At 36.3% G+C, this 14,645-nt stretch overlaps 1 protein-coding gene across 2 annotated transcripts; it reads right to left on the bottom strand.

Moving 5' to 3' along the window:
• Positions 1-4,695: 4,695 nt before the first annotated feature.
• On the bottom strand, positions 4,696-14,576 carry LOC125804585 (SH2 domain-containing protein 4A-like). Of its 2 annotated transcripts, XM_049483594.1 has the most exons (5): positions 14,421-14,576; positions 14,122-14,183; positions 7,866-7,956; positions 6,952-7,085; positions 4,696-6,827 (listed from the first exon to the last, which is right to left on the bottom strand). In XM_049483594.1, the coding sequence occupies exons 1-4, from the start codon at positions 14,557-14,559 to the stop codon at positions 7,063-7,065; spliced, it is 315 nt and encodes a 104-aa protein (XP_049339551.1). In that variant the 5' UTR covers positions 14,560-14,576; the 3' UTR covers positions 4,696-6,827; positions 6,952-7,062. The 2 variants fall into 2 exon arrangements, 1 of the variants encoding a protein (XP_049339551.1); XR_007440703.1 differs by lacking the exons at positions 14,122-14,183; positions 14,421-14,576 and adding an exon at positions 9,657-9,709.
• Between the last annotated feature and the right edge of the window lie 69 nt (positions 14,577-14,645).

Raw genomic sequence — 14,645 nt, 5'->3', positions numbered from 1 at the left:
AGGAAGCCTGCTCCGTCATCACCTTGTAGGTATCCAGTATACGTCCTGTGCTCCAGACACAAAGACAGTTCTCCTTCTGGCCCCATTGCTCAGGAACACTCTCCCCTTTCCTGATTCACATGCCCGTTCCATTTAAAACATGGTCAGCCTCCAGTTGGCACTGGTCATCCTCCAGGTGGCACTCCAGGAAGATGAAGTCCTCTTTTCACATTCTGCCAAAATAAAATGCTTTGTACTCCTGGCTCCCTTCTACTGTGCAGAATTTTCCCCAGCTGGACCCTCAATGAACCAAGAAGAGGCAGCTACCCCTGCATGCTGCCACTGCCACCACCCTCTTCTGGCTTTGAACACCCAGGTGGCACATATTTTCCATGCATTCTGAGAATGTAGCAGTCATTATTAATATCAATATCAATGATGGATGCTCCAACTCTCTCATTTATGCCTTTTCTCTGCAGCATCATCTGGTACTAAATCCTGTCTCTCAGTCCCTCTAATCTCACATATGACTCTTGACTGACTTACCTGTATTTTCAAGATTCAATGGAATTGGTTCTTTATTCAGACTCTCATAGCATACCAGGGGCCTCATGTACTAAAGGTGCGTACGCACAAAAACATTGCGTACGCCATACTTCAAGCTCACTGTCAGATGTACTAAATTTGACTTGAACGTGAGAAAGTGCATTCCCTCACGGCATTTTTGTTTCGGGCGTACACGTTTTTTTGTGCGTATGTATTGTATTTTTGTCATTTGGCGACACTTAGAGGCGATGCATTGAAATTACAACTATTAAGATATCCTTTAAGCACACATTGTAGTAAGCATTATTTGGGTAAAATAAAGTAAATTAATCAGACAAAATGTTCCGTACGCTCAGACCTGAAAAGTTCTGTATGCCAAAATATCCGGATTTATCTAACCGTGCGTAGGCAGAATTCCAAGTACTTTCTCTTAGTACATCGCAATCAACTTGAAATCAAGCCCAAGTGCATCACACCTGCCACGACCCCTCCCTCAATTACGCAGAGTATAATGTTATAATAATAATTACTGTTATTAATATATACGCATAGCGTATTAACTAATAATTACCCATGTTTTAAATTGTATTATTCTAAGATGGATAATAAATGCTTTCATTTAAATGCTTTAAATGAGTTGCTTACTAAGAAGCCACCCGTCACGCACTCAGCTTGTTTTTTTATCCTCTTATGCTCTTGTAAATCTAAAATGGCTTATAAGCCAGTCATCATCCTGGGCCAAAAAACATAATGGTCACGGAAAATGCGCTCTCAGTGAATTTGGCCATTAGCAATATTTCCAATAATGCCAACGTTGCCATCTCCAACAACTCCAGCGCAAAATTTTATGCATGTTTATATAATCTAGGCTAAGTGGAAACACGTAAAACGATTATTTCTGTAAGCCAATGAAAGTGTCTGATTAATTTACTTTATTTTACCCAATAATGGCGTTACTACAATGTGTGCTTAAAGGATATCTTAATAGACGTAATTTCAATGCATCGCCTCTAAGTGTCGCCAAATGACAAAAACACAATACATACATACAAAAAAAAAATGCGTACGCCCGAAACGAAAGTGCCGTAGGGAAACGCACTTTCTCACGTTCAAGTCAAATTCAGTACATCTGACCGTGAGCGTGAAATATGGCATACGCACCTTTAGTACATGGCTTCCTGTAGCAGTTCACAGTGTCCCCCAGCTAAACACTTGATGCAACAAGATAAGGAAGCTACCCCTGCCTATGGCAGTCCTCCTCCCTCAATCTCTAGTTTGGATGTCTTCACTCCGGCTCCTGCCGCAGACTTATCTTTCAGACCAGGGGCCTCATCAGTGATGGTATAGTTACTTTGAAAAAGTAATCCGATTACTGATTACTCCTTTAAAAAGTAACTTAGTTACTTTATGGATTACTTGATTTTAAAAGTAACTAAGTTACTTTACAAGTTACTTTATTAGTTACTTTAAGCAGCTGCACACACCACGTCCCGCCGCCTTAACATAAAAATTATAACCAGTTTTGCCAATACTCCCTTTATTGGAAAAAGCATTTTTAACAGCATCAATGTATCTCTAGACATTTAAAGTTGAACTATTTATTTTTATAAAATTAAAAGACCATTTCTCTTGAATTAACTTAACATAAATAATTTTTTTTATAAAAAATAAAATATGGTCTTTCTTGATTTCACTTAACATAAATACTTGTTTTTATAAAAAAAATATAAAATAAAGAAAGTCTTTCTTGACCTGACATATTTAACACTGTAAAACTGAATATTGAACCTGTTGTTCTCTGCAGGGCAGCAGGGAGTGGTTTGATAAAACAAAACCGTGTATATGGTCGAGGCCAGGGATCACATATATGCAGACTGCGGTCCGGGTCCGGACCCAGACGTTGTCCAATGCGGACCCAAACCGATAAACTACTGAGAAGGATTTTGACAGTGTTCATTTAAAGCGTCAGAAATTTTCTTGTCTTTACGGTATACGCACTCTGCGGCATGGGAAACTCACAGACCAATCACGTGTGGTGTAAAATCTTCAAACGCTCTCCTCTGCCAATCAGATCTGTGCAGACCGCTGCCCTGGCTAGTGAATTGGGACGTGGCCGGGAAAACCCGCCTTTATAAAGAGATAGGGAGCCCGAGAACTGGCGGAAAAACGAGAATGGGCGGAAACTAAAAACACGCCGAGCGCGAGAGAGAGAGAGACAGGGGAGAAAGCGAGACGCGTGTGATTGGGGGAGAGCGGAGGGGGATGGGGAAGGGAACGCGGTGTGTGTGTGTGTGTGTGTGTGTGTGTGAGGTGGAGAGAGAGAGAGAGAGAGAGAGCGAGAGTAACGCACAGTGACTTAAAGTAACTTTAATCTGATTACTGCATTGGAAATAGTAACGCGTTAGATTACTCGTTACTGAAAAAAAGAGTCAGATTAGAGTAACGCGTTACTAACATCACTGCTTGGGACCCTGTGTCAGCGTGAGGCTGCCGTAAAAAAAAAAGCCTTTTTAATTTATTTAGACAGCAGTCATATTCATATTGTTCTACCCAGCTACTGATGCATCTGTAACTCTTTACAATCAGGGTAAAAAATAACAGTACTTACGACTGTAATAAACATTAAGTGGTAAATATTATTTAACATTTCTAAATTGTAATGCTTAAGAATGTTGTAAATAAAGATGAATTGCGATATCAGTTTTAACATTTTGTAGGAATTAATATCTTAACTAGTGTCATAATAATAATTAGTTGAGGCATTCTAACATAAGTATGGTTAAACAATGTAAATTAATTGTAAAGTGCTACTGATGCATCTGAGGCCAAATATCTTAAAGCAGGATTCCTCTACTGTAATTGTATATTTTGGTTTGTGGTAGACAGATTTACCTCAAACCAAAAGGATAGGTATGTGGTTTTAGCAGGTGTCCATTTCTGTCATAATCAAGTGATCACCATGAATTTATTTTGAAAGTTACATTTTTTGTAGCTTGTATTTTTTTCCTTTTCAAATTTCATATTGTTTTTACAGACCATTTGTACTGAAAGATGTTACTGATCTCTATGTATCACATGCAGAGGGGGAACAAAAAAAAAAGTTTTAGATTTGATTTGCTCACTTGGCATTTTTTGAAAGGCAAAATAATGTAGTAATATGCTCAAAATCATGTAACTTAAATATATAATTATATTAAATTATGGTCCTCCAACCTCTGTGGAGTTGTGGGTGCTAATTTGTAATTTGAACAAGTATTTCTAATAAAACAAATGTTTTATTAATGTATAATTTATGTTATTGGATGAATAAAGGGATACTGCAGTGTCTCATGGAACCTGGTAAGACAAGCAGACTGTAAGAACTGTGATTTGTTTTCTCTGTTCTTCTAGTGTGTATGCTGACCTCGGACAGTACTTCTGAAATGCTAATGCTTATCTTTTGGAATTTGATTCCTTTGATTCTTATTTTTTAAAGCATCAGAAAGTTATCAGTATATTTCTGTATGCAGGGCTTAATTTTGCACATGTAAATCCCAAAGCTTTAATCGTTTTAAAAGTTGTATATAGATATTTCTCAGAGTTGCACAGACAATTGTAGGCAGACCACCAGTCACAATAAATTTGAATGAATAACCTTCAATAATAAATTACTGGCCAATACATTGAGGTAACACTTCATGATCAGCCTCAAACCTACTATCCCATGACTTGTAGAAGTAATGTCAGTGTAATTCCTAAGTGGTCAAACATCACATAGAGTTGTTGAAAATTACACTTTGGTTTTAAGTATAACAAAAAGGTGTAACAACACTGAGAGCCTTTGTATATTACCAGATACATTATTTATATAAATTCAATTAAAGGAATAACTTTCACTGGAATACAAAACTGAAATTGTCCTTGGAGCTGACATGACCTTATCAACCTTATCATATTTGGGAATATGAGACACCTGGGATAATCAGCTTTTAACTTCAGAACATCTCTGTTCATTACATTAATAATAAATCAATAATTTCTGATTGATTCTTTCAGTGTTTAGTTGAAGTGTTAAAAAGTGGTTGAATGTGGGCATCAAATCCACATTTAATAAAATATTAAAATTATTTTTTTTCCATAAACACATTTCAAGAAACTTAGCGATAGTGTGATCAAATAAACAGACAAAAGTGATAGCAATAAAAAAACATTTATTGACAAAGTTAAGAAACAAACAAAATTAAGAACAGTTTAAAAAAAAAAAAAAAAAAAAAAAAAAAAAGTGTCCAAACCTCTTTTGAGTAAGCACAAAGGAGACAGCGGCAAAGAAAATTCTCTCAGAAAGAGAGATAGAAACCTTGAGAGGAACCCATACTCCTTGGGTCAATACACAAATTAAAAATGTAAAAATCTGAAAAAGACAAAGAGCATAAACATTAAATGAAACAAAAATATATACAATGCAAATATAAAATCCTGTATAAAGACATACAATTAATAAACCCGCCTTTAATTTTATAAAAAAATAAATAAAAAATAATGTATAATTAAGTACAGAAAGATTAATAGTAAAATAGTAAAAGGTAAGTACAATATTAATTGATTAAAGCACTAAAAGACAAACGTTAAAATGTTTTTAATGAATATAAGCCCAAAATAAGACTAAAACACCAATACAATAACCATTAATAAAGCAAGTAACTAAGCAATAAAAGAAATATATACAAAAAGTGTATGGATTAAAACACTAACAGTATACTACATAAAGATAAATACAGTTAAGTGATTAATAAACATCAAAAGATAAACAATATCAAGATAAAAGGATTAAAGCCTTAAGTACATGAACACAAATACAAAACAGGAAGCAATTAAAAGCATACAATACACAAAACGATTAAAACATTTATATAGTTAAAGAAAATTACCTTTTTAAAAGTATGGAATCAATAGCTTTATTAATACCTGCTATTTTCCTTAGGTGTGTTTTATAAAAAAAAACCCTCTAAACTAGAGTATAGAGCTGGGCGATATGGCCGAAAAAAAAAATCTTAGATTTTTTTTTTCTTTAATCCAATTTTCGATTTAAATCGATTTTTTCCCCCTACTAAAAATCAAACTAAAGATTATAAAGAAATGGTTAAAAACTAGTTCTTATTTAATTTGTTTTCACTTAAAATGTTCCATTTGTGGTTAAAGTGCAACCAGAAACAAGCAAAAAAAAACTATTGTAAACAGTGAGAACATCTAGTGACTTTTAGAAAGCTTTCTCCAACATAGTTTAGGTACTGACACAATGCACCCTCAAACTTAAAAAATAAATAAATAAATAAACACACCCTTAAAAACAAATAGAAATAAATAAAATGGTGCCCTTTTTTGATAAAACTTACAAAGTAGACAATAGAAAACAAGTACAATTTATATGCTCTTAAGTAAATTCTTTTCCCTATTGGGCTAGAATTGCAAAACAAAGCATTTAAATAAGTGCCAGTGTTCTATAAAATGAGATCTTTTCTCATGAATATGCAAAACATCTTAACTTGTAGTGCATACAAAACCTGGTACACGGTTGGAAGATGTGCCAGGGACAGTTCCTTGTTTAACGTTGAATGGTGAACTGGTGCTGCTGCTGCTGGTAGCAGCACTTCTCCCACTCCGCTACATGGTTCTGTTTAAGGTATAGTGATAAATTGATTCACCTTACAGCGAGGACCTGTTTGGTCTACGTCCGACGCCGCAAAACCGAACCAACTCCAGATCACGGAGCTAGTTGCTCTTAAGCTCCGCCGTCATGTATTTTGTGTATGTGTGTGTGCGTGTGTGTTTGTGCGTGCAAGGGAGGGAGGGAGGGGCGGGGGGTGCGCGCGCTGGAGGGAGGGAGGTATGGAGGGAGCTAGCTAAGCTCACTCTGTGCCCACAGAGGAGCGTCTGTGGTGAAAAAGAAAACTCAGAGAAAATCGATTTTCATAAAAACACATTGTCCTTAACTATAAATTCGAATTTATCGATAAAATCGATTAATCGCCCAGCTCTACTAGAGAACTCTCTAAACTAGAGATTGAAAATATAGATTTTTTTAAATTATTATTATTATTGTTTTATATGGTACCTGACTGAGGTGTGCCTGATGTGGTGGCTGTGTCGTGGTGTATACTTAGCCAGGGGTCATAGAGCAGATGGTGGAGAGATGATCTGAGACTTCTTTGAGGTGATCTCCGTGCTGGTGTTGAAGGGTCACCTCTCACACACAGCAGGATGATTCCTATCTGCAACACTGTGGAGGATTTGGCCTCATGGGTAAACCACTCATGAGGAAGGTCCTGAAAAGTAAATTAGAGACAGTGACTGAGCGTTAAGGAATGTTTTTGACCTGAATCTCTATTCAGTAATGGTAGCTTCTACGAAGACAGTTCTCTGCCTGTAGTGTTCACTGAAAACCCATACCAGAAGAACAGAAGATGAAGGCGTGGTTCCTAACTGTACATCTGAACCAGGATGTTCTATGGCTTGAGGTCACAGTGCAGAACCCCTCTGGCATGGACCTCAATCACGCCTTCAACTAGCTGCCTTAGAAGTACCTGCAGAGTACACAGAGCACATTGTAGTAAAGTTAAATTGGCTGAAAATTATCCCAACATTTGCAATACTTGTGAGTGTCGGCACGCTGCCACGTTCAATTAAAAAAATATATAAGTACCTACAGAGTGTAAGAAACAGACAGAAGGAAATTACAGCCGCTATAGAACAGGCAAACAGTTATTCAGTGGGTAGCTGCTACATTAAGGGTGAAGAGAGAAGAGTGTTCAGGTACCTAACGATTTTCCAATGATTTCACAGTTGCAGACAAATTTCCAGAGTCAGGATAAAATCACGAGAGTCTGGCTAGAGTCGAGCTGCAGTTGAGTTGCGGTCGTGTCATCTCAATCGTTAAGTGTAAGGTGGTTACGATTGAAAGTTTTAGTCAGTCGGGTTTGGGTACTGGCGCTCCGATAAAATCAACTGTGTTTGTTTTTTATTTATTAGCAGTGTGAGCAGCAGCTGTAAGATCGAAAGAGCGTATTACACCTCTCTGTTTGGAAATATTTTAAAGTGGACTGCAAAGGCAGGATTTTACAAGATGGGAAGGAAAAAAAAAATGCACATTCAACAACAAACATGATTTACCACCTGAGAAACAATAAGCACCCAGCACAATCCTCCCAGTACACTGCAGACACTCAGTACAATTAGCAACAGCACTGCCAACACATTTCTCTGTGTGTGATCCGTCCCTTAATTAGTTCCCCCGGTAAGTCAGTAATAAGAACAAATAGAGTAATAATATTAAGCTATTAATGTATTAACATATATTCATCAACCTCTTTTGGGTGGGGATGGAGAAGGTGGAGTGGCCAGTGCTTCAGCTGGAGCTCCAGGACACTGAGGATGTTGTGTCTTTTGGAACTGGGCCTGATTTTACAGAACAGAAACAAAACAGTTCATGGTAGCTGTATCAATTTATCCAATAAAGTAGATCTACAGGTCTTACTTTATATAAATAAAACTAACCAACATAAAAAATATGCATGAAAATGTTCAGGACATCCAGAATGGCAAGTATTTAAAAACACGGTCCAGTGTTAATTTTTAGTAACATGTTTAAAGTCTATACTATCTAAGACAGTGAGACAAATACAGCAACTTTTCTAAAATTACACTCTTCTACTGCAGCACAGACGTACACTCCCTCCTTAAAAAAATGCTCAAAACCAGAAAAAAACAAACAAACACACCCTGGGAGGTTAGCTCTTTAAATAGCTTTTGACCAGCATAGGTAATGTTTATTTCTGGGTGATCAGCTGGACTCAGCAGGGCCAACATTAGTAGCCTAGTCTTTTAAAAGTAATTAACTCATTTTTTAAAACCCATAAAGTCCAGTAACAGCTGTGTTTATTTGTTTTTTAAAGTCACTGGTTAGCTGCGGGTGTAACTTCACAGACCGCGATTCACAGTATGTAAAAATACCTAACAGGCCTGAGAGCTCCTCTCGGTACTCCGGTCTAATTCGGCAGGGTTTTTTGTAGATTTAATTTCTGAATCTTATTAATACTGAATTAAAGTATGGTAATCTGGCTAGTGTTAAAAAGTCAACTAGCTTTTTACCAAAACACTTTTAGTTAATTTATACCTAATTTTAGCGGTGTGTTCCCACAAGACGAATAAAACATAAATAAAAAAAAAAAGGGGGGGGGGGGACGGACGTCTGCGCGTGCGCGAATATTAGCGGCCATCTGCGCATGCGCGACTATTTGCGAATATTGGCGCATGCGCAGACGGCCGCTAACATTCGCGCACGCGCAGACGTCCCCCCCCCCCCCCCCCTTTTTTATTTATGTTTTATTCGTCTTGTGGTAACACACCGCTAAAATTAGGTATAAATTAACTAAAAGTGTTTTGGTAAAAAGCTAGTTGACTTTTTAACATTAGCCAGATTACCATACTTTAATTCAGTATTAATAAGATTCAGAAATTAAATATCTACAAAAACCCTGCCGGATTAGACCGGAGTACCGAGAGGAGCTCTCAGGCCTGTTAGGTATTTTAACTACCGTTAGCCAACTGGCTGTTTCAGCTCTCGGTGAAACGAGATCTTATTACTGAACTACAGCGTGGTTTAAAAGCTGCTGCTGATTGAGAAAAACACACCCTGTGCTGGGAGAGAAGGTCGTGAATCAGCTCTTAAACGGCGCTGGGTGTTTGTTTTGTTTCTGAACAAGCAGGTGCTGCTGCAGGTAATCGAGCTAACTGTAGCTAATTAGCTTAGCCGGTTGAGCTAACTGTAGCTAATTAGCTTAGCCAGCCATGCTCCACTCGCTAGCTCGCTAACGTTAGCTATCTTACAGCGTTATTCGCCATTAACACGCTTTAAATAGTCTTTAAATATTGGTAAGACTATTTAAAGCGTGTTAATGGCGAATAACGCTGTAAGATAGCTAACGTTAGCGAGCTAGCGAGTGGAGGATGGCTGGCTAAGTTAATTAGCTACAGTTAGCTCGATTACCTGCAGCAGCACCTGCTCGTTCAGAAACAAACACCCAGCGCCGTTTAAGTATCACAATAAGACCGCGCTTCACCGAGAGCTGAAACAGTCAGCTAACTAAATTACTCACCGGGACTTACAGAGCTCCGCCGCGCTGCTCTGATCTAATCCGGCAGGGTAATAATCACTATCGGTGCTGAAGGCCCGCTAGTGCCTCTGTTTTAAGACTGAGGGGCTTTAAATGGAAACATAGTAAAGAGCAGCGCAGCGGACCTTCAGCACCAGAGTGAAGAAATACTGGATTATTTGACCCAATATTAATAACTGTTCCCCATAAAACACAGCGAGGCTTTGGACTCCTGCAGTCCCCATGCAGCTCCCGGAGAAAAGGACGTCTTTCTTGTGGCTAACTGATTCAGTGGAGTGGAGCCACGACCATTCAAAACTAGGTTCGGGGTTTTTTTGTTGCCCGAAAGGTTTTTAATTTGTGTGTTTTAATATATTCATTATATGTTATATTGTATTAAAACGTGAGATATAAACGTAAATAATCATAATTTAATAGGAACGGTGAAATATATTATTTTAATTATATTAAATATCATGCCTCAAAATCTCAGATCTCCCCCTCTTTTCCAGTGACTTTGGTTTCTTCCAAAAGTCTGTTGATGAGAGGGCGGGCGGAGCTGGACTGGAGAAAGAGGGCCGGCGTTCTGTCGAATTCTGCTACCTTGTCGAACCGTGCTGCCCCAATGAATATTTAACTGTAAAAATACAAAAGAAGCACTATTTTAGGGCATGTACCCAGTGATATTCCAGTAGATGTACGTTATTAGATTTGGAGTGCATAATTCATTGTACCATGGCAAAGTTATAGTAAATATAGCTCATTACAAACTGCTTTTGTATTTATTTATGATAATAAGTGTAATTTTTAGTTTCCATTTACACTTCTGTGCAATGATAGTGCGTCCAGGTTGTTTAATGCACATAACGCCCCCTAAACCAGATTAATTATACATAAAACACGAGAAAGAATTAAATTGTGTAGGTCTGCGCATGCGCAGTACCTTTGGGAAGCATGTATCGATGGGTAGCAAAATTCGACAGAACACCGGACTAAAAAAAATGTTTTTAACACACCTTGTGTTTGGGCTGTATTCAGTCGCAATTAAATAAACTCACTGGCCATTTAGGAATCACTTAGACCAGAATTATAATAGAATAAACAATAAAATAATAAAATGTTATATAAAATCTAAAAAAAAATCACCAGTGTCAGTGGCTGTCTTTACACTACAAGCCTCAAGTGTTTTTTTATTTTATATAAATTAACCTTTTTGTCAAACAGCACACATGCTCTCAATATTTTTTGGCTGCTCTGCCAATGCTGGCTGATAATGACAGCACTAAGGGCATGAATACTGGCAAACAGATGCATGAAATCCACAAATAAAGAAATATGAAATTTGCAGTTGCCTTTTTTATGCCCAATCAGTTTGAAGACTGAGAACATATGTCTGCACTCCCCTCTAAAGGAATTGGGCGGAAAAAGCATTATTAAAAGATGAATAATGAAGACTGGAAATTGGAAATCAGTTAATTACAACTTTGTCAGTGTGTCCAGGCCCGGAGTGGCTAATCGGGAGATTCGTGAGGATTCCCGATGGGCCGGCTGTGTCTGCTGAAGTGTCTTATTGTGTACCTTGGGGAAGATGTGGGCAGTTATTAAGGAGTATGCTGGTGTTTTACCGGAGTCAAGCTATCCGCGCGATTTTACGGTAAACAGACGCGCAGGAGGAGAGCACGCTAAAAAACACAGAGAGAGACAGACACGTTTCAGTCGGTTATATTAATTCAGACATACATTAAGCCCAGAAACGAGAAGAAAACGGATTAAAATAACTCACCTCACTGTAGATTTAGTGCAGTACATTATCTATTTGATATAATACCATAACAATCCCATCGGTTTTTAAGAGAGAGAGAGAGAGTTTTATATTAATATTACTTTTTCAATCCATGCTTCAAATTAAATTTCTCATGAGTTTCCCAAAAGGCCAAAACAGATCCAGTACCTCTTAAAAGAGTCCATCCTAGACTATTACCTCTGCAAATTTGGGTAAATTGCACTGTATTGTTTATTTTATATTAATAAAAAAAAATGTATGCATGTTTAAAATTAAATTTCTCATGATTTTTCCATAATGCCAAAACAGATCAATGACCATTTGAAAGAGTCCAACCTAGGCTATGACTCCTGCGAGTTTTGGCAAATGTCACTGTATTGTTTATTTTATATTCATTTTTATTTTTATTCATGCTTAAAATAAATGTTCTCATGATTTTCCCATAATGCCAAAACAGCTTCACTACCATTTGAAAGAGTCTGTCCAAGGCTATGACTCCTGCACGTTTGGGCAAATTTCACTGTATTGTTTATTTTATATATATATATATATATATATATATATATATATATATATATATATATATATATATATATATATATATATATATATATATATATTTATTTATTTTTTATTCATGTTTAAAATTAAATTACTCATGATTTTCCCATAATGCCAAAACAGGTCCGTGACCATTTGAAAGAGTACAACATAGGCTATGGCTCCTGCAAGTTTGGGCAAATTTCACTGTATTGTTTATTTTATATTCATTTGTTTTATTTTTTTATTCATGTTTAAAATTAAATTTCTCATGATTTTCCCATAATGCCAAAACAGGTCCACTACCATTTGAAAGAGTACAACATAGGCTATGACTCCTGCAAGTTTGGGCAAATTTCACTGTATTGTTTATTTTATATTATTTTATTTTTATTTTTTATTCATGTTTAAAATTAAATTACTACTGATTTTCCCATAATGCCAAAACAGTTCCAATACAATTTGAAAGAGTCAAACATAGGCTATGACTCCTGCAAGTTTGGGCAAATTTCACTGTATTGTTTATTTTATATACATTTTTTTATTTTTTATCCATGCTTAAAATTAAATTTCTCATGATTTTCTTATAATGCCAAAACAGTTCCACTACAATTTGAAAGAGTAAAACATAGGCTATGACCCCTGCAAGTTTGGGCAAATTTCACTGTATTGTTTATTTTATATTAATTTTATAATTTTTTATTCAGGCTTAAAATTAAATTTCTCATGATTTTCCCATAATGCCAAAACAGTTCCACTACCATTTGAAAGAGTATGTTCTAGGCTATGACTCCTGCAAATTTGGGTAAATTTTACTGTTTAGTTTATTTTATATTAATTTGTTTTATTTTTTTATTCATGTTTAAAATTAAATTTCTCATGATTTTCCCATAATGCCAAAACAGGTCCACTACCATTTGAAAGAGTCTGTCCTAGGCTATGACCACTGAAAGTTTGGGTAGATTTTACTGTATTGTTTATTTTATATTATTATTATTTTTTTAATCCATGCTTTAAATGAAAATTCTCATGATTTTCCAATAATGCCAAAACAAATAAAACAAAAAGGTCCACTTAACTGTTCCACCATTAAACTGCTCAGCATATTTCTAAACAGTCTAGTCTAGAAATCACCTGTTAAAGACACCTGTGCTAGAAACAGGGGGTGTGAGTTTAAAACCATCACCTTAAATCCAATACCTCAAGTGCAAGGGGCTATCTATAGTGAAACCTGCAGAAATACGCAGTGCTGATAGCCTGAGGAACTGATAGGACTGCCTCACAGTGGCCCTGTGATGGCTTATTGGAGAATGAATTTACATCTGATACTAGCAAGTATTAAAAATAAACAAAACAGTGAAATTTGCCCAAACCTGCAGAGGTGATAGCCTAGGACAGACTCTTTCAAATGGTACTGGACCTGTTTTCAAGGATTCAAGGAGATTTTACTGTCATTCGTATCACATGTGGTTCATGAGGTGGAACGAAATTGTGATCTCACGATTCAGTTTACACCCAAGAGCTGTTGTTAAAATAGATATATAAATAAAGTAAGACAACAAAATAAAATAATACAATAAAAATAGAATATAACAAAATGAAGATAAGATAAAATAAACAAAACAGTACAACTTGTCATAGCCTAGGACAGACTCTTTCAAACGGTCATGGATCTGTTTTGGCATTATGGGAAAATCATGAAAAAAAAATATTTTAAGCATAAATAAAAAAAAATTAAATTATTATAAAATAATCAATACAGTAAAATTTGCCCAAACTTGCAGAGGTGATAGCCTATGTTGTACTCTTTCAAATGGTCATCGACCTGTTTTGGCATTATGGGAAAATCATGAGAAATTTAATTTTAAGCATGAGTAAAAAAAAATAAAAAATTAATATAAAATAAACAATACAGTGAAATTTGCCCAAACTTACAGGAGTCATAGCCTAGGACAGACTCTTTCAAATGGTAGTGGACCTGTTTTGGCATTATGGGAAAATCATGAGAAATTTAATTTTAAACATGAATAAAAAAAAACAATTAATATAAAATAAACAATACAGTGAAATTTGCCCAAACTTGCAGGAGTCATAGACTATGTTCTGTAAGAAAGATTATCCAAAGATCCTCTCGCTAACACGGACCAGGAAGCTTCCAGCGCTGCCTGACTTCAGCAAATCCTCCGCCTCCTCACGAGTAATAATACCTGTGTACAAAGAGAAAGAGCTCAAATCAAAAACATTTAATCACGTATTTCAATTTATTGACTGTAAGATAATTATTTATTATGTTAGTAATATTGCAAACAAATATAAAGAAATAGCATTAATCCTTTGAAATAATAATAATAACAAACCCAGTAATTATAAGCAGAACACTTAGACAGAGAGAGAGAGGTTTTTCTTGGATTAAAGCTCACAGATGGTCCACACTTTGAACTCACCATGAAACCAGGGGGCAACTCGACTCTCGCCTTGCTGTAAACAAACTCTGAGGGTCTGCTCCTCTTTAAACCAGCGAATAATTTCATCCCTGCTGGACGTCGACAGCGACCGGCGCATACCTGGCTTCCTGTTGATCATAACGGAAAAAAAACTAATTCAGAAAAGCTTTAAGAAAGACAAGCTGTCTGACTGCCTCTCTCATACCAGAAAATCCTACATGACAT

The sequence above is a fragment of the Astyanax mexicanus genome, chromosome 9 (genome assembly GCF_023375975.1).
Source record: "Astyanax mexicanus isolate ESR-SI-001 chromosome 9, AstMex3_surface, whole genome shotgun sequence".
NCBI lineage: Eukaryota > Metazoa > Chordata > Actinopteri > Characiformes > Acestrorhamphidae > Astyanax > Astyanax mexicanus.
The sequence above is the reverse complement of the archived record's forward strand: the minus strand, read 5'-3'. Positions and strand labels throughout refer to the sequence as shown.